General features: G+C 43.7%; 1 protein-coding gene across 2 annotated transcripts in view; it reads left to right on the forward strand.

Moving 5' to 3' along the window:
• The first annotated feature begins 4,323 nt into the window (after positions 1 to 4,323).
• Positions 4,324 to 18,394, forward strand: part of slc44a1b (solute carrier family 44 member 1b) — a 42,503-nt gene continuing 28,432 nt past the window's right edge. Inside the window, exons 1-3 of one of the 2 annotated variants that reach the window (XM_079582361.1) lie at positions 4,324 to 4,500; positions 8,241 to 8,330; positions 15,654 to 15,796. In XM_079582361.1, the coding sequence (XP_079438487.1) occupies positions 4,447 to 4,500; positions 8,241 to 8,330; positions 15,654 to 15,796 (287 nt within the window). In that variant the 5' untranslated portion in view covers positions 4,324 to 4,446. Of the gene's footprint in view, positions 4,501 to 4,957; positions 5,230 to 8,240; positions 8,331 to 15,653; positions 15,797 to 18,394 lie in introns of those variants that run through there. The other variant, XM_079582362.1, reaches the window with a different exon arrangement.

Raw genomic sequence — 18,394 nt, forward strand, 5'->3', positions numbered from 1 at the left:
AGAAAGTGTGCACCATTTTGTATTAAAATTTGAGCAAATTTGTAGAAAAAAATTTAAGATAAATAAATAAAAATCTGAAAAATGTGTAAAACTGTGGAGCAAATGTGACGCCTTCATGAGACTTGAGTCATGTGACCTTAGATCATGTGGACGTTTCAGAGTGTCCTTTTATTGTACACGTTCTGCATCAAGAGGAAGGTGGATCTTATTCCAGACGAATGATTTGTTCTTTAAGTGAAAGGCCAGTGTCGTGTGTGTCGAGGGGCAGTGATGAAGACGAGCCGTTACGCCAAAGAAACTAATGTTTGGATCAAGCTCTTCATCAGAGCTTCCTCTAAACTCACCCAAACTCCAGATAAACAGTTCCATCATGTGAGTCTGATCCTCCTCAGTCCCACCTCAGTGTTCATGAACTCTATAATGTGCGTTGCTAAAAGGCCCAGGGAGAACTTTATAAAAACGAGTCTCTGCTGGAGCCAGTTTTAGTTTCTGAAATAACGGACATGTTTTTAGTCTTTGGATTTAGTCGTTCGTCTCATCAGCAGAATGAGGCTTCGACGCAGAGTTGGCAGCTCCTTTTGTGGATGGACTGAAGGGGGGGGGGGGGGGGAGGGGGGGTCCACGGGGGAGCGAGGGGGGCCGGGGGGGGGGGGGGGGGGGGAGATGCTGAGACAGAGCTCGGCTGGTACAGTGATAAACAACGGGACAAAGCCTCCACTGTCTCTGACGCTCCGGGACTACAACCGGACTCAACCCGGACCCAGGGAGAGCTTTACACTTTAGTCCGGCTTTAGACCTGGTTTAGACCTGGTTTGGACCTGGTTTGGATCATTTTTAGTCCTCGGTTAGTCCTGGTTTAATCATTGGATCTCCGTGGATTAACCCGAGCGTGTTTCTCGAGACTTTATCCCAAACTGAACTGAATCCCGGGGATGGATCTGACTCGTCTCTGAGACCGGGGTCCAGGTCTGGCTCCGTCCTGGAGCTGCGCAGAGTCTCCAAACCCCCGACAAAAAGAACGGGCCACTCGACTGAATCCTCCCGAGTCTGGTTCATCTCGGACGCCTGTGGGGCCGGACACTTCTGACCGTCAGCGGAGGTGAGAGCGGCTTTAGTTAGAGTCCTCTCATTACACATTAAAGTGCATGATGTAACCTCTTAACCCCCGCCTTGACCGAGGGCATTTTCTCCAGGTTGGCTTTACCCAAATCTAGAAGCAAAAGAGCGAAACCAAATCAACAAGAGAGCGAGGAAAGAGCCACGAAACTGCGATTCAAAAGTGACCAAAACGCTTAAAAACTGCAATAAAAAGTTACAATGCGTTTCGTAGGTCTTAGCTTTCAAATGGGCGTTACTCTGGCCTAGAGGCTGTAAACCCTTAGATTTGTGTAAAGCTGAACTGGAGAATGCAGCAGAACATGTGTTAGCTCTTATGGAAACTAATGTTCAGAGAGGTTTAGATCCATGGCCAGTGTTTGACATTTAAGGCCTTGATTTTAGGCACAATATAATGACTTTAAATGTGTTTAATGCCGTGTTGTGACGTGTTTCTGAGCGCGGGCCGTCATTAAACACACAGGTTTTACGCCTTTATTACTGTTTGTGCGTCGTTATTACACCTTACACTTACAGGTGTCATTACTTCCATCTAAAGCTCAGATATTACTCCCATAATAAAAGATCGATGTTGGAGACTCAGCTTTGAAACATGAAACAGAAACAGTGAAACCCAGGCCTGGAGCTGCAGCGCCTCCTGCTGGCCACTGTAGGAACAGCTCCTTAAAGACTAACTTTAGTCCTGAGAAACTTTAACGTTGGATTACGGGCTTTAAAAATGTGGACGACGGAGTTTTAACAGCGATGTAAAGTAAACCAGGAAGTGCAGACGTGGGTTCAGTGAAAGGACAGTTTTCTTACCGTTAAAAGACGAAGGTTAAAGCATCACTTTCTCCAAACGCCGGTGTTTACGTCGTAATTGACCTAAATGTTCTGACAGTATTTTCCACATTCCTCGAGCACTTTAAGGGCCTTTGATCTGGGCTGGGAACCAGAAAACAGAATGTTTGGACGATCTGCACATTTACAATATCAGGTTCATCTGCAACGTCACAGAATGTGGGAAAATATTGGTCATGAAAATGAGTGAAAAAATGACTAGATTCATCCAAGTGACTTCCTTTAATCCGGTCCCTGGACCGACGGCATCAGAACTTGGATCTAAAGAAAGAAGATTGTTTTTGTTTTTGTTTCTTTTTCTTGATGCCTTACACTTGTAATGCGCTTTACAAGCCTGTATTAACAAGTTTCTCAAAGCGCTACATTGTCGTCATTATTCATTCACTCCATACTCGGTGGTGATAAGCTACTGTTGTAGCCACAGCTGCCCTGGGGTAAACTGACGGAAGCGAGGCAACCAGTCTGCGCCATCGGCCCCTCCGACCACCACCAACCACTCACTCACACACCACATTCACCCCAGGCTTCCTGGTGTTACCAAACGGTCTCCCATCCATTTTTCTTTTTCCCCCGTCCTCAGAAAGCAGATTCTAAAGTGTTTAAACGCTCTGTGATTCCCTCCAGAAGAGGGCGCTGTCCACAGAAAGTAGATGAGCAAGAATCTGTTGGCAGGCCTGGGGTTGGGTATGAATGTGAGCGCCTGGTGGTCGGGCCTCTGCCCACGTCGTCATGGTGCACTGTGGGGGGTGCTCCGGGAGTATGGGGCCCTCGTGGTGCCTGTGGGGGGTGCTCCGGGAGTATGGGGTCCAGGGCCCTCGTGGTGCCCTGTGGGGGGTGCTCCGGGAGTATGGGGCCCTCGTGGTGCCTGTGGGGGGTGCTCCGGGAGTATGGGGTCCAGGGCCCTCGTGGTGCCCTGTGGGGGGTGCTCCGGGAGTATGGGGCCCTCGTGGTGCCCTGTGCGGAGGCTCCGGGAGTATGGGGCCCTCGTGGTGCCCTGTGGGGGGTGCTCCGGGAGCATGGGGCCCTCGTGGTGCCCTGTGGGGGGTGCTCCGGGAGTATGGGGTCCAGGGCCCTCGTGGTGCCCTGTGGGGGGTGCTCCGGGAGAATGGGGCCCTCGTGGTGCCTGTGGGGGGTGCTCCGGGAGTATGGGGTCCAGGGCCCTCGTGGTGCCTGTGGGGGGTGCTCCGGGAGTATGGGGCCCTCGTGGTGCCTGTGGGGGGTGCTCCGGGAGTATGGGGTCCAGGGCCCTCGTGGTGCCTGTGGGGGGTGCTCCGGGAGTATGGGGTCCAGGGCCCTCGTGGTGCACTGTGGGGGGTGCTCCGGGAGTATGGGGTCCGGGGCCCTCGTGGTGCCCTGTGTGGGGGGGGCTCCGGGAGTATGGGGCCCTCGTGGTGCACTGTGTGGGGTGCTCCGGGAGTATGGGGTCCAGGGCCCTCGTGGTGCACTGTGTGGGGTGCTCCGGGAGTATGGGGTCCAGGGCCCTCGTGGTGCCCTGTGGGGGGTGCTCCGGGAGTATGGGGCCCTCGTGGTGCCTGTGGGGGGTGCTCCGGGAGTATGGGGTCCAGGGCCCTCGTGGTGCCTGTGGGGGGTGCTCCGGGAGTATGGGGTCCAGGGCCCTCGTGGTGCCTGTGGGGGGGGCTCCGGGAGTATGGGGTCCGGGGCCCTCGTGGTGCCCTGTGGGGGTGCTCCGGGAGTATGGGGTCCGGGGCCCTCGTGGTGCCCTGTGGGGGTGCTCCGGGAGTATGGGGTCCGGGGCCCTCGTGGTGCCCTGTGGGGGTGCTCCGGGAGTATGGGGTCCGGGGCCCTCGTGGTGCCCTGTGGGGGGTGCTCCGGGAGTATGGGGTAAAAGTAAAAATAGTCATAATACCCAAAAGTGCAGTCAGAGATTTCCTTTTCTTTCCCTCATGTTTTGTTTTCTCGACATTACCACAAACTATAGTTCTTCTTCACCAGAGTTTATCTGGATTCGTGTTTTTTAGGGTTTTTCTTGTTTGTTCATCAACACAGACGTTTAGTGTTTTTAATAATGATCCTTTGTCTTGTTGTTTCCAGGCTCTATGATGCTGTTTCTGCTGTAAAGAGACGACTAAAGGACTAATCTTAGGTCTTAGGTCTGAGCTTTCACAGGCGTCACCCTGGCCCATGGGCTCCAGTCCAGCTTTTAGATTTGGACGCAGATACCGGACACTTCAATACAAAGGGGCCTCCAGTTCGGCCTTACCCAAATCTAAACATTTCCTTGACTGGAGTGTTAGGGGTTTTAATCCTACACATGTTGGACGACTCCTCACATACGACTTTTTCACAGGGGCCATGGCGGAGTGGGGCGGGGCCCTGAGGACCACCTTCTGAGGACCACCCTCTGAGGACCACCCTCTGAGGACCACCCTCTGAGGACCACCCTCTGAGGCCGGTCTGGATCAGGTCTGGAGGATCAGGTCTTTGACTCACGGAGACGGAGCAACAGGACGAAGAGCAGGAGACCCAGAGATGGAGGAGTACAAACGACAGAGCAGCGGCCAAAGCCAGACCAGATACTACCGGGTAATCCCCACACGGGCCCACACGGGCGCTCCTATAGGCTGATCCCCCACACGCCCCCACACGGGCGCTCCTATAGGCTGATCCCCCACACGCCCCCACACGGACACTCCTATAGGCTAAAGTCTGGTTCATCAGGAAACAAGAGACCAATCAATAGAACGCAGTGGCCGCGTTGGCGCCCCCTGCAGGGTTGTAGGTGCGGTGATGGAGGCACCAGGGCCGTTCAATGCCGCTTGCGGCTTTAATTTAGATTTGTTCATCAAAAATACCAGCAATTTATTATCCATTTTTATGAATAAAACGCTTTATTTCTTATATGAAACATTTAAATGACACAAGTTTTAAATAATAATAATAAAACCATATTAAACACAAACTAATATAAGGATGAGCTTCATTATTATCTGACACAGAAACATGATTCTGATGAAACGTCTCTTTTAGGCGGTTTAACCGTTGTATAAACGGGCTCCACAGCGCCGCCCTTTGCCCGTACACGTCCCTTCAGTGGCCGCTCGCGGTACTGCAGCCCTTTGTATCCGCGTTATTAAAATGCCTCGCTCTGCGCATGCTCCTGGCCAAAGCGCCTGACGCGGCCACAGGAAGCGCTCCGTGTCCTCCTCCTGCTCCTCCTGCTCCTCCTGCATCAGCAGCGCCTCCTCCTGCTCCTCTGCCGCCGGGGGGCTCTGCTGCCGGGGCTCTGCGATGGGATGCTGCGGCAGCGCGGAGGTACGTACGTGCGGGGAGAGGAACGGAACCGACACCTGCCACCGACTCTGGCTCTAATCCGGGCCCAGGACTCAGACTCAGGACTCAGACTCAGGACTCAGGCCCAGATTAGAGCCGCGCTAATCCGAGCACCGCGCGCTCCTCACGCGCCTCCTGCGGCCCAGGCCCAGGTCCGCGCCCGGGACCGTCAGAACCGAGCCTGTCCGGGACCGAGAGGCGGCGGGACGCGGCGCACACGCGGCGCACACGCGGCGCACACGCGGCGCACACGCGGCGCACACGCGGCGCACACGCAGGTCACGGGCGCGCTTTGTTCCTTTAGAAGAAGCGATAAAAGCGATTAAAGCGAGAGCAGCTCTGAGTGTGAGACCTGTCCCTCTGCAGGCCCCTGTCCCAGAGAGCGGAGACTCTGTCCCAGAGAGCGGAGACTCTGTCCCAGAGAGCGGAGACTCTGTCCCTCTGTCCCAGAGAGCGGAGACTCTGTCCCAGAGAGCGGAGACTCTGTCCCAGAGAGCGGAGACTCTGTCCCAGAGAGTGGACTGAGGAGACTCTGTCCCAGAGAGCGGAGACTCTGTCCCAGAGAGCGGAGACTCTGTCCCAGAGAGCGGAGACTCTGTCCCAGAGAGCGGAGACTCTGTCCCAGAGAGTGGAGACTCTGTCCCAGAGAGCGGAGACTCTGTCCCAGAGAGTGGACTGAGGAGACTCTGTCCCAGAGAGCGGAGACTCTGTCCCAGAGAGCGGAGACTCTGTCCCTGAGAGCGGAGACCCTGTCCCAGAGAGCGGAGACTCTGTCCCAGAGAGCGGAGACTCTGTCCCAGAGAGTGGAGACTCTGTCCCAGAGAGCGGAGACTCTGTCCCAGAGAGCGGAGACTCTGTCCCAGAGAGCGGAGACTCTGTCCCAGAGAGTGGAGACTCTGTCCCAGAGAGCGGAGACTCTGTCCCAGAGAGCGGAGACTCTGTCCCAGAGAGTGGAGACTCTGTCCCAGAGAGCGGAGACTCTGTCCCAGAGAGCGGAGACTCTGTCCCAGAGAGCGGAGACTCTGTCCCAGAGAGCGGAGACCCTGTCCCAGAGAGCGGAGACTCTGTCCCAGAGAGTGGAGACTCTGTCCCAGAGAGTGGAGACTCTGTCCCAGAGAGCGGAGACTCTGTCCCAGAGAGCGGAGACTCTGTCCCAGAGAGCGGAGACTCTGTCCCAGAGAGTGGAGACTCTGTCCCAGAGAGCGGAGACTCTGTCCCAGAGAGCGGAGACTCTGTCCCAGAGAGCGGAGACTCTGTCCCAGAGAGTGGAGACTCTGTCCCAGAGAGCGGAGACTCTGTCCCAGAGAGCGGAGACTCTGTCCCAGAGAGCGGAGACTCTGTCCCAGAGAGCGGAGACTCTGTCCCAGAGAGTGGAGACTCTGTCCCAGAGAGCGGAGACTCTGTCCCAGAGAGCGGAGACTCTGTCCCAGAGAGCGGAGACTCTGTCCCTGAGAGCGGAGACCCTGTCCCTGAGAGCGGAGACTCTGTCCCAGAGAGTGGAGACCCTGTCCCTGAGAGCGGAGACTCTGTCCAAGAGAGCGGAGACTCTGTCCCAGAGAGCGGAGACTCTGTCCCAGAGAGCGGAGACTCTGTCCCAGAGAGCGGAGACTCTGTCCCAGAGAGCGGAGACTCTGTCCCAGAGAGTGGAGACCCTGTCCCTGAGAGCGGAGACTCTGTCCCAGAGAGTGGAGACCCTGTCCCTGAGAGCGGAGACTCTGTCCAAGAGAGCGGAGACTCTGTCCCAGAGAGCGGAGACTCTGTCCCAGAGAGTGGACTGAGGAGACAATGTCCTTCTGTCCCAGAGAGTGTCTTGCTCAAGGGTTAGGGCTGAGACTGAAGGTTTAACCTCTTAACCCCCACGTTTTCTCCAGTTTGGTTTTATCCAAATCTAAAAGCTTCTTACTTACAAACAGAGAGGATCAGTTTTGAAGGTCTTAGCTTTCAAATGAGGCGTTGCTCTGGTCCAGAGGCTGTGAACTCCGGTCGAGAAGCTTTAGATTTGGGTAAAGCCGAACGGGAGAAAATGTGCTCTGTTAAGGCGGGAGTAAGAGGTTAATCACTATGAGACACTTCTGATATAAAGTGCAGTCGCTGTTTCCTGGTGGGGCGGGGCCGGTCCTGGTGGGGCGGGGCCGGTCCTGGTGGGGCGGGGCCGGTCCCGGTGGGGCGGGGCCAGGCCTGGGGCCGGTCCTGGTGGGCGGGGCCGGTCCTGGTGGGCGGGGCCAGCCACTTTGGTTCAGGTTCTGGTTCACAAACATCCATCAGAGACACAGAGTCACAGAAAACACTGTTTTGGTGAAAGTCGCCGGAGAGAAAAACCAACTCCTGGCGAGCGGCCTCTGCTTTAGGAAGGTTGAATAAAGTCCTCGTAGCCAAACGCGCTTTTGCCCGTGACGTTATCGTTAGGAAAAGCACAGGCGTGTCCAGAGTGGGTTAGAAAGAGCTCCTTCTTCAGCTTTCAGAGCAAACATGACGTCTGTTCAGACACTCAGGTTTGTTTTCTCTGCAGGGACAGAGCGGACGCCTCAGGCACTTCCTTTTTTATTTATTATTTATTTATTTATATTTACAACGGAGTTTCCTTGTTCCCGTGTTTCCTTGTTCCCGTGTTTCCTTGTTCCCGTGTTTCCTTGTTCCTGTGTTTCCTTGTTCCCGTGTTTCCTTGTTCCTGTGTTTCCTTGTTCCCGTGTTTCCTTGTTCCCGTGTTTCCTTGTTCCCGTGTTTCCTTGTTCCTGTGTTTCCTTGTTCCCGTGTTTCCTTGTTCCCGTGTTTCCTTGTTCCCGTGTTTCCTTGTTCCCGTGTTTCCTTGTTCCCGTGTTTCCTTGTTCCCGTGTTTCCTAGTTCCCGTGTTTCCTTGTTCCCGTGTTTCCTTGTTCCCGTGTTTCCTTGTTCCCGTGTTTCCTTGTTCCCGTGTTTCCTTGTTCCCGTGTTTCCTTGTTCCCGTGTTTCCTTGTTCCCGTGTTTAAAGCCGTGTTGTGATTTGTTTCTGGCAGAGGCCTAAGAGAGAGTGGCGCCCCCTGGAGGACCGCAGCTGCACAGACCTGCCCTGGTTCCTGCTCTTCACCGCCTTCTGCGTCGGCATGGTAACGTGATTTGTTGATCTGACTCAGGATCAGTTTGTGACGACCGTGATGCTACAAATACACATTTCGTCACATTTGAACTAAAAAGGTTCAAAATGAGGGATCGTCCCTGTAATGAATGTCCAGAGCTTTACCTTAATCTGCTGGTGCTGCGTCGCCCAGAAACCGGTGGGTTTTAAGTTTGCTCCTAAAGCATCAGTGAAGCTCAGGTTTGAGCTGCAGGAGCTGAACCTCAAAGCTGAGGTGGTTTTATTTCTGCCTCGCTCCTCATGTTCATCAGAACATGGAGCCTCAGTCGCTGAAAACAAACTCCACAAACTGATGAACAAAATAAGGTGCGTTTGGCGCCTGTGGGTCGGAATCGTTCAAGGACCAGGAATCATCTTTTATTCACAGAGCAGGTTCAGGTTCAGGTGGTAAAAAGCAGATTCATCTCTGTTCTCACGGATCTCTGTATTAGACGTGAAGAGCTGTCTCTATGAGACCGACATCAGACCCATCTGTGTCTATGTCCATATCAAAGAAAACAAATCAATCAAACAAGGGCTTCACGACTTTAACACAAAACCTAATTGAGATTAGATTTTAATATTTCATATGTAGCATATGTTTTATTTTTCATGCACTTGAGCGGTAGATAAACTTCTGAAACTGTTCGATCCAAATCTGCGAGAGGCAAAGAGGCGTTTAAGAAGCTTCTTATTAAATGTCTCACTCTTTCTCCTTATTCAGCTGCAGAAATGCATTCACCGAATCACAAACTGTAAAACGCTGCTGTTTTATGAAAATCCGCCTCATGTTTAGGTGAAAAACCCGTAAACATGTTACATTTCGACACAGTTTAACACAGTGAGACGCATGTACGTGTAGGTCATGGGCTTTTTCCACGTCCTCAGCTCGATTCATGAACAAATGATGATTCTGTGACACTCGCTGTTTGTTACGAGCGTGTTTGTGCGAGACACACGTGGGGTTTGTTTTCAGAGCTGCTTAAACGCCTCTTTGTCTCTCACAGATTTGTATCTTGTTGCTGATGAAGCTGAAATGTAATATATGACAATCATGATGTTTAACAACAGTTTTACAAGTTTATTTGTGGCTCAATTACGTGAAACGTAAAACACAGGCTATAACACGACATCATATTTATGTGGAAAAGCTACAATGCGGCACTGACTTTGCTCGATCTACCGTTAGTAGTTAATAATAATCATGTTTCAGTCGTTTATAGTTAATAATAATCATGTTTCAGTCGTTTATAGTTAATAATAATCACGTGTTTCAGTCGTTTATAGTTAATAATAATCATGTGTTTCAGTCGTTTATAGTTAATGTTAATCATGTGTTTCAGTCGTTTATAGTTAATAATAATCATGTGTTTCAGTCGTTTATAGTTAATAATAATCATGTGTTTCAGTCGTTTATAGTTAATAATAATCGTGTGTTTCAGTCGTTTATAGTTAATAATAATCATGTGTTTCAGTCGTTTATAGTTAATAATAATCGTGTGTTTCAGTCGTTTATAGTTAATAATAATCATGTGTTTCAGTCGTTTATAGTTAATAATAATCATGTGTTTCAGTCGTTTATAGTTAATAATAATCATGTGTTTCAGTCGTTTATAGTTAATAATAATCATGTGTTTCAGTCGTTTATAGTTAATAATAATCATGTGTTTCAGTCGTTTATAGTTAATAATAATCGTGTGTTTCAGTCGTTTATAGTTAATAATAATCATGTGTTTCAGTCGTTTATAGTTAATAATAATCATGTGTTTCAGTCGTTTATAGTTAATAATAATCATGTGTTTCAGTCGTTTATAGTTAATAATAATCATGTGTTTCAGTCGTTTATAGTTAATAATAATCATGTGTTTCAGTCGTTTATAGTTAATAATAATCATGTGTTTCAGTCGTTTATAGTTAATAATAATCATGTGTTTCAGTCGTTTATAGTTAATAATAATCGTGTGTTTCAGTCGTTTATAGTTAATAATAATCACGTGTTTCAGTCGTTTATAGTTAATAATAATCATGTGTTTCAGTCGTTTATAGTTAATAATAATCACGTGTTTCAGTCGTTTATAGTTAATAATAATCACATGTTTCAGTCGTTTATAGTTAATAATAATCATGTGTTTCAGTCGTTTATAGTTAATAATAATCGTGTGTTTCAGTCGTTTATAGTTAATAATAATCATGTGTTTCAGTCGTTTATAGTTAATAATAATCATGTGTTTCAGTCGTTTATAGTTAATAATAATCATGTGTTTCAGTCGTTTATAGTTAATAATAATCATGTGTTTCAGTCGTTTATAGTTAATAATAATCGTGTGTTTCAGTCGTTTATAGTTAATAATAATCATGTGTTTCAGTTGTTTATAGTTAATAATAATCATGTGTTTCAGTCGTTTATAGTTAATAATAATCATGTGTTTCAGTCGTTTATAGTTAATAATAATCACGTGTTTCAGTCGTTTATAGTTAATAATAATCACGTGTTTCAGTCGTTTATAGTTAATAATAATCATGTGTTTCAGTCGTTTATAGTTAATAATAATCATGTGTTTCAGTCGTTTATAGTTAATAATAATCATGTGTTTCAGTCGTTTATAGTTAATAATAATCACGTGTTTCAGTCGTTTATAGTTAACAATAATCATGTGTTTCAGTCGTTTATAGTTAATAATAATCGTGTGTTTCAGTCGTTTATAGTTAATAATAATCATGTGTTTCAGTCGTTTATAGTTAATAATAATCATGTGTTTCAGTCGTTTATAGTTAATAATAATCATGTTTCAGTCGTTTATAGTTAATAATAATCACATGTTTCAGTCGTTTATAGTTAATAATAATCATGTGTTTCAGTCGTTTATAGTTAATAATAATCATGTGTTTCAGTCGTTTATAGTTAATAATAATCATGTGTTTCAGTCGTTTATAGTTAATAATAATCACGTGTTTCAGTCGTTTATAGTTAATAATAATCATGTGTTTCAGTCGTTTATAGTTAATAATAATCGTGTGTTTCAGTTGTTTATAGTTAATAATAATCGTGTGTTTCAGTCGTTTATAGTTAATAATAATCATGTGTTTCAGTCGTTTATAGTTAATAATAATCACGTGTTTCAGTCGTTTATAGTTAATAATAATCATGTGTTTCAGTCGTTTATAGTTAATAATAATCATGTGTTTCAGTCGTTTATAGTTAATAATAATCATGTGTTTCAGTCGTTTATAGTTAATAATAATCATGTGTTTCAGTCGTTTATAGTTAATAATAATCACGTGTTTCAGTCGTTTATAGTTAATAATAATCACGTGTTTCAGTCGTTTATAGTTAATAATAATCACGTGTTTCAGTCGTTTATAGTTAATAATAATCATGTGTTTCAGTCGTTTATAGTTAATAATAATCACGTGTTTCAGTCGTTTATAGTTAATAATAATCACGTGTTTCAGTCGTTTATAGTTAATAATAATCACGTGTTTCAGTCGTTTATAGTTAATAATAATCACGTGTTTCAGTCGTTTATAGTTAATAATAATCATGTGTTTCAGTCGTTTATAGTTAATAATAATCATGTGTTTCAGTCGTTTATAGTTAATAATAATCATGTGTTTCAGTCGTTTATAGTTAATAATAATCTTGTGTTTCAGTCGTTTATAGTTAATAATAATCGTGTGTTTCAGTCGTTTATAGTTAATAATAATCACGTGTTTCAGTCGTTTATAGTTAATAATAATCTTGTGTTTCAGTCGTTTATAGTTAATAATAATCACGTGTTTCAGTCGTTTATAGTTAATAATAATCACGTGTTTCAGTCGTTTATAGTTAATAATAATCATGTGTTTCAGTCGTTTATAGTTAATAATAATCACGTGTTTCAGTCGTTTATAGTTAATAATAATCATGTGTTTCAGTCGTTTATAGTTAATAATAATCATGTGTTTCAGTCGTTTATAGTTAATAATAATCACGTGTTTCAGTCGTTTATAGTTAATAATAATCATGTGTTTCAGTTGTTTATAGTTAATAATAATCATGTGTTTCAGTCGTTTATAGTTAATAATAATCATGTGTTTCAGTCGTTTATAGTTAATAATAATCATGTGTTTCAGTCGTTTATAGTTAATAATAATCATGTGTTTCAGTCGTTTATAGTTAATAATAATCATGTTTCAGTCGTTTATAGTTAATAATAATCACGTGTTTCAGTCGTTTATAGTTAATAATAATCACGTGTTTCAGTCGTTTATAGTTAATAATAATCACGTGTTTCAGTCGTTTATAGTTAATAATAATCATGTGTTTCAGTCGTTTATAGTTAATAATAATCATGTGTTTCAGTCGTTTATAGTTAATAATAATCATGTGTTTCAGTCGTTTATAGTTAATAATAATCATGTGTTTCAGTCGTTTATAGTTAATAATAATCATGTGTTTCAGTCGTTTATAGTTAATAATAATCATGTGTTTCAGTCGTTTATAGTTAATAATAATCATGTGTTTCAGTCGTTTATAGTTAATAATAATCATGTGTTTCAGTCGTTTATAGTTAATAATAATCACGTGTTTCAGTCGTTTATAGTTAATAATAATCATGTGTTTCAGTCGTTTATAGTTAATAATAATCACGTGTTTCAGTCGTTTATAGTTAATAATAATAACGTGTTTCAGTCGTTTATAGTTAATAATAATCATGTGTTTCAGTCGTTTATAGTTAATAATAATCATGTGTTTCAGTTGTTTATAGTTAATAATAATCATGTGTTTCAGTTGTTTATAGTTAATAATAATCGTGTGTTTCAGTCGTTTATAGTTAATAATAATCATGTGTTTCAGTCGTTTATAGTTAATAATAATCGTGTGTTTCAGTCGTTTATAGTTAATAATAATCATGTGTTTCAGTCGTTTATAGTTAATAATAATCATGTGTTTCAGTCGTTTATAGTTAATAATAATCATGTGTTTCAGTCGTTTATAGTTAATAATAATCATGTGTTTCAGTTGTTTATAGTTAATAATAATCGTGTGTTTCAGTCGTTTATAGTTAATAATAATCATGTGTTTCAGTCGTTTATAGTTAATAATAATCATGTGTTTCATTCGTTTATAGTTAATAATAATCGTGTGTTTCAGTCGTTTATAGTTAATAATAATCGTGTGTTTCAGTCGTTTATAGTTAATAATAATCATGTGTTTCAGTCGTTTATAGTTAATAATAATCATGTGTTTCAGTCGTTTATAGTTAATAATAATCATGTGTTTCAGTCGTTTATAGTTAATAATAATCATGTGTTTCAGTCGTTTATAGTTAATAATAATCACGTGTTTCAGTCGTTTATAGTTAATAATAATCACGTGTTTCAGTCGTTTATAGTTAATAATAATCACGTGTTTCAGTCGTTTATAGTTAATAATAATCACGTGTTTCAGTCGTTTATAGTTAATAATAATCATGTGTTTCAGTCGTTTATAGTTAATAATAATCATGTGTTTCAGTCGTTTATAGTTAATAATAATCACGTGTTTCAGTCGTTTATAGTTAATAATAATCATGTGTTTCAGTCGTTTATAGTTAATAATAATCATGTTTCAGTCGTTTATAGTTAATAATAATCACGTGTTTCAGTCGTTTATAGTTATTAATAATCACGTGTTTCAGTCGTTTATAGTTAATAATAATCACGTGTTTCAGTCGTTTATAGTTAATAATAATCATGTGTTTCAGTCGTTTATAGTTAATAATAATCATGTGTTTCAGTCGTTTATAGTTAATAATAATCATGTTTCAGTCGTTTATAGTTAATAATAATCACGTGTTTCAGTCGTTTATAGTTAATAATAATCATGTGTTTCAGTCGTTTATAGTTAATAATAATCATGTGTTTCAGTCGTTTATAGTTAATAATAATCATGTGTTTCAGTCGTTTATAGTTAATAATAATCATGTGTTTCAGTCGTTTATAGTTAATAATAATCACGTGTTTCAGTCGTTTATAGTTAATAATAATCATGTGTTTCAGTCGTTTATAGTTAATAATAATCACGTGTTTCAGTCGTTTATAGTTAATAATAATAACGTGTTTCAGTCGTTTATAGTTAATAATAATCATGTGTTTCAGTCGTTTATAGTTAATAATAATCATGTGTTTCAGTCGTTTATAGTTAATAATAATCACGTGTTTCAGTCGTTTATAGTTAATAATAATCACGTGTTTCAGTCGTTTATAGTTAATAATAATCACGTGTTTCAGTCGTTTATAGTTGATAATAATCACGTGTTTCAGTTGTTTATAGTTAATAATAATCATGTGTTTCAGTCGTTTATAGTTAATAATAATCACGTGTTTCAGTCGTTTATAGTTAATAATAATCATGTGTTTCAGTCGTTTATAGTTAATAATAATCACGTGTTTCAGTCGTTTATAGTTAATAATAATCACGTGTTTCAGTCGTTTATAGTTGATAATAATCACGTGTTTCAGTTGTTTATAGTTAATAATAATCATGTGTTTCAGTCGTTTATAGTTAATAATAATCACGTGTTTCAGTCGTTTATAGTTAATAATAATCACATGTTTCAGTCGTTTATAGTTAATAATAATCGTGTGTTTCAGTCGTTTATAGTTAATAATAATCGTGTGTTTCAGTCGTTTATAGTTAATAATAATCGTGTGTTTCAGTCGTTTATAGTTAATAATAATCGTGTGTTTCAGTCGTTTATAGTTAATAATAATCGTGTGTTTCAGTCGTTTATAGTTAATAATAATCATGTGTTTCAGTCGTTTATAGTTAATAATAATTATGTGTTTCAGTCGTTTATAGTTAATAATAATCATGTGTTTCAGTCGTTTATAGTTAATAATAATCACGTGTTTCAGTCGTTTATAGTTAATAATAATCATGTGTTTCAGTCGTTTATAGTTAATAATAATCACGTGTTTCAGTCGTTTATAGTTAATAATAATCATGTGTTTCAGTCGTTTATAGTTAATAATAATCACGTGTTTCAGTCGTTTATAGTTAATAATAATCATGTGTTTCAGTCGTTTATAGTTAATAATAATCACGTGTTTCAGTCGTTTATAGTTAATAATAATCGTGTGTTTCAGTCGTTTATAGTTAATAATAATCACGTGTTTCAGTCGTTTATAGTTAATAATAATCATGTGTTTCAGTCGTTTATAGTTAATAATAATCACGTGTTTCAGTCGTTTATAGTTAATAATAATCATGTGTTTCAGTCGTTTATAGTTAATAATAATCGTGTGTTTCAGTCGTTTATAGTTAATAATAATCGTGTCTCGTGTGTTTCAGGGCGGGATCTGCAGCTTCACTGTGGCCACCGGGGGCGCCGCACGCCTGCTCTTTGGATACGACAGCTTCGGAAACACGTGTGGAGACCGAAACGAGCGGCTGGAGGGCGTTCAGCTCAGCGGGCTGGACCACACGGACCGCAGGTGGGTCTATGGTAGAGCTGGACCACAGGGGGGTCTATGATGGAGCTGGACCACAGGTGGGTCTATGATAGAGCTGGACCACAGGTGGGTCTATGATAGAGCTGGACCACACGTGGGTCTATGATAGAGCTGGACCACAGGTGGGTCTATGATAGAGCTGGACCACACGTGGGTCTATGATAGAGCTGGACCACAGGTGGGTCTATGATAGAGCTGGACCACAGGTGGGTCTATGATAGAGCTGGACTTCTTGCTCGCTCTGACTCCTCTCTGTCTGTCTCAGGTTCATGTTCTTGCTCGCTCTGACTCCTCTCTGTCTGTCTCAGGTTCATGTTCTTGCTCGCTCTGACTCCTCTCTGTCTGTCACAGGTTCATGTTCTTGCTCGCTCTGACTCCTCTGTCTGTCTCAGGTTCATGTTCTTCTTGCTCGCTCTGACTCCTCTCTGTCTGTCTCAGGTTCATGTTCTTCTTGCTCGCTCTGACTCCTCTGTCTGTCTCAGGTTCATGTTCTTCTTGCTCGCTCTGACTCCTCTCTGTCTGTCTCAGGTTCATGTTCTTCTTGCTCGCTCTGACTCCTCTCTGTCTGTCACAGGTTCATGTTCTTCTTGCTCGCTCTGACTCCTCTCTGTCTGTCACAGGTTCATGTTCTTGCTCGCTCTGACTCCTCTCTGTCTGTCTCAGGTTCATGTTCTTCTTGCTCGCTCTGACTCCTCTCTGTCTGTCTCAGGTTCATGTTCTTCTTGCTCGCTCTGACTCCTCTCTGTCTGTCACAGGTTCATGTTCTTCTTGTTCGCTCTGACTCCTCTCTGTCTGTCTCAGGTTCATGTTCTTCTTGCTCGCTCTGACTCCTCTGTCTGTCACAGGTTCTTGTTCTTCTTGCTCGCTCTGACTCCTCTGTCTGTCTCAGGTTCATGTTCTTCTTGCTCGCTCTGACTCCTCTGTCTGTCTCAGGTTCATGTTCTTCTTGCTCGCTCTGACTCCTCTCTCTCTGTCACAGGTTCTTGTTCTTCTTGCTCGCTCTGACTCCTCTCTGTCTGTCACAGGTTCATGTTCTTCTTGTTCGCTCTGACTCCTCTCTCTCTGTCACAGGTTCTTGTTCTTCTTGCTCGCTCTGACTCCTCTCTGTCTGTCACAGGTTCATGTTCTTCTTGCTCGCTCTGACTCCTCTCTGTCTGTCTCAGGTTCATGTTCTTGCTCGCTCTGACTCCTCTCTGTCTGTCACAGGTTCGTGTTCTTGCTCGCTCTGACTCCTCTCTGTCTGTCACAGGTTCATGTTCTTCTTGCTCGCTCTGACTCCTCTGTCTGTCTCAGGTTCATGTTCTTCTTGCTCGCTCTGACTCCTCTGTCTGTCACAGGTTCATGTTCTTCTTGCTCGCTCTGACTCCTCTGTCTGTCTCAGGTTCATGTTCTTCTTGCTCGCTCTGACTCCTCTCTGTTTGTCACAGGTTCATGTTCTTCTTGCTCGCTCTGACTCCTCTGTCTGTCACAGGTTCATGTTCTTCTTGCTCGCTCTGACTCCTCTGTCTGTCACAGGTTCATGTTCTTCTTGCTCGCTCTGACTCCTCTGTCTGTCACAGGTTCATGTTCTTCTTGCTCGCTCTGACTCCTCTCTGTCTGTCTCAGGTTCTTGTTCTTCTTGCTCGCTCTGACTCCTCTCTGTCTGTCTCAGGTTCATGTTCTTCTTGCTCGCTCTGACTCCTCTGTCTGTCACAGGTTCATGTTCTTCTTGCTCGCTCTGACTCCTCTCTGTCTGTCTCAGGTTCATGTTCTTCTTGCTCGCTCTGACTCCTCTCTGTCTGTCTCAGGTTCTTGTTCTTCTTGCTCGCTCTGACTCCTCTCTGTCTGTCACAGGTTCATGTTCTTCTTGCTCGCTCTGACTCCTCTCTGTCTGTCACAGGTTCATGTTCTTCTTGCTCGCTCTGACTCCTCTCTGTCTGTCACAGGTTCATGTTCTTCTTGCTCGCTCTGACTCCTCTCTGTCTGTCACAGGTTCATGTTCTTGCTCGCTCTGACTCCTCTCTGTCTGTCTCAGGTTCATGTTCTTCTTGCTCGCTCTGACTCCTCTGTCTGTCACAGGTTCATGTTCTTCTTGCTCTGACTCCTCTGTCTGTCTCAGGTTCATGTTCTTCTTGCTCGCTCTGACTCCTCTCTGTCTGTCTCAGGTTCTTGTTCTTCTTGCTCGCTCTGACTCCTCTGTCTGTCTCAGGTTCATGTTCTTCTTGCTCGCTCTGACTCCTCTCTGTCTGTCTCAGGTTCATGTTCTTCTTGCTCGCTCTGACTCCTCTGTTTGTCAGAGGTTCATGTTCTTCTTGCTCGCTCTGACTCCTCTGTCTGTCTCAGGTTCATGTTCTTCTTGCTCGCTCTGACTCCTCTCTGTCTGTCTCAGGTTCTTGTTCTTCTTGCTCGCTCTGACTCCTCTGTCTGTCACAGGTTCATGTTCTTCTTGCTCGCTCTGACTCCTCTCTGTCTGTCTCAGGTTCTTGTTCTTCTTGCTCGCTCTGACTCCTCTCTGTCTGTCACAGGTTCATGTTCTTCTTGCTCGCTCTGACTCCTCTGTTTGTCTCAGGTTCTTGTTCTTCTTGCTCGCTCTGACTCCTC

This window comes from Gobius niger (genome assembly GCF_951799975.1).
Source record: "Gobius niger genome assembly, chromosome: 24".
In the NCBI taxonomy this organism is placed as follows: domain Eukaryota; kingdom Metazoa; phylum Chordata; class Actinopteri; order Gobiiformes; family Gobiidae; genus Gobius; species Gobius niger.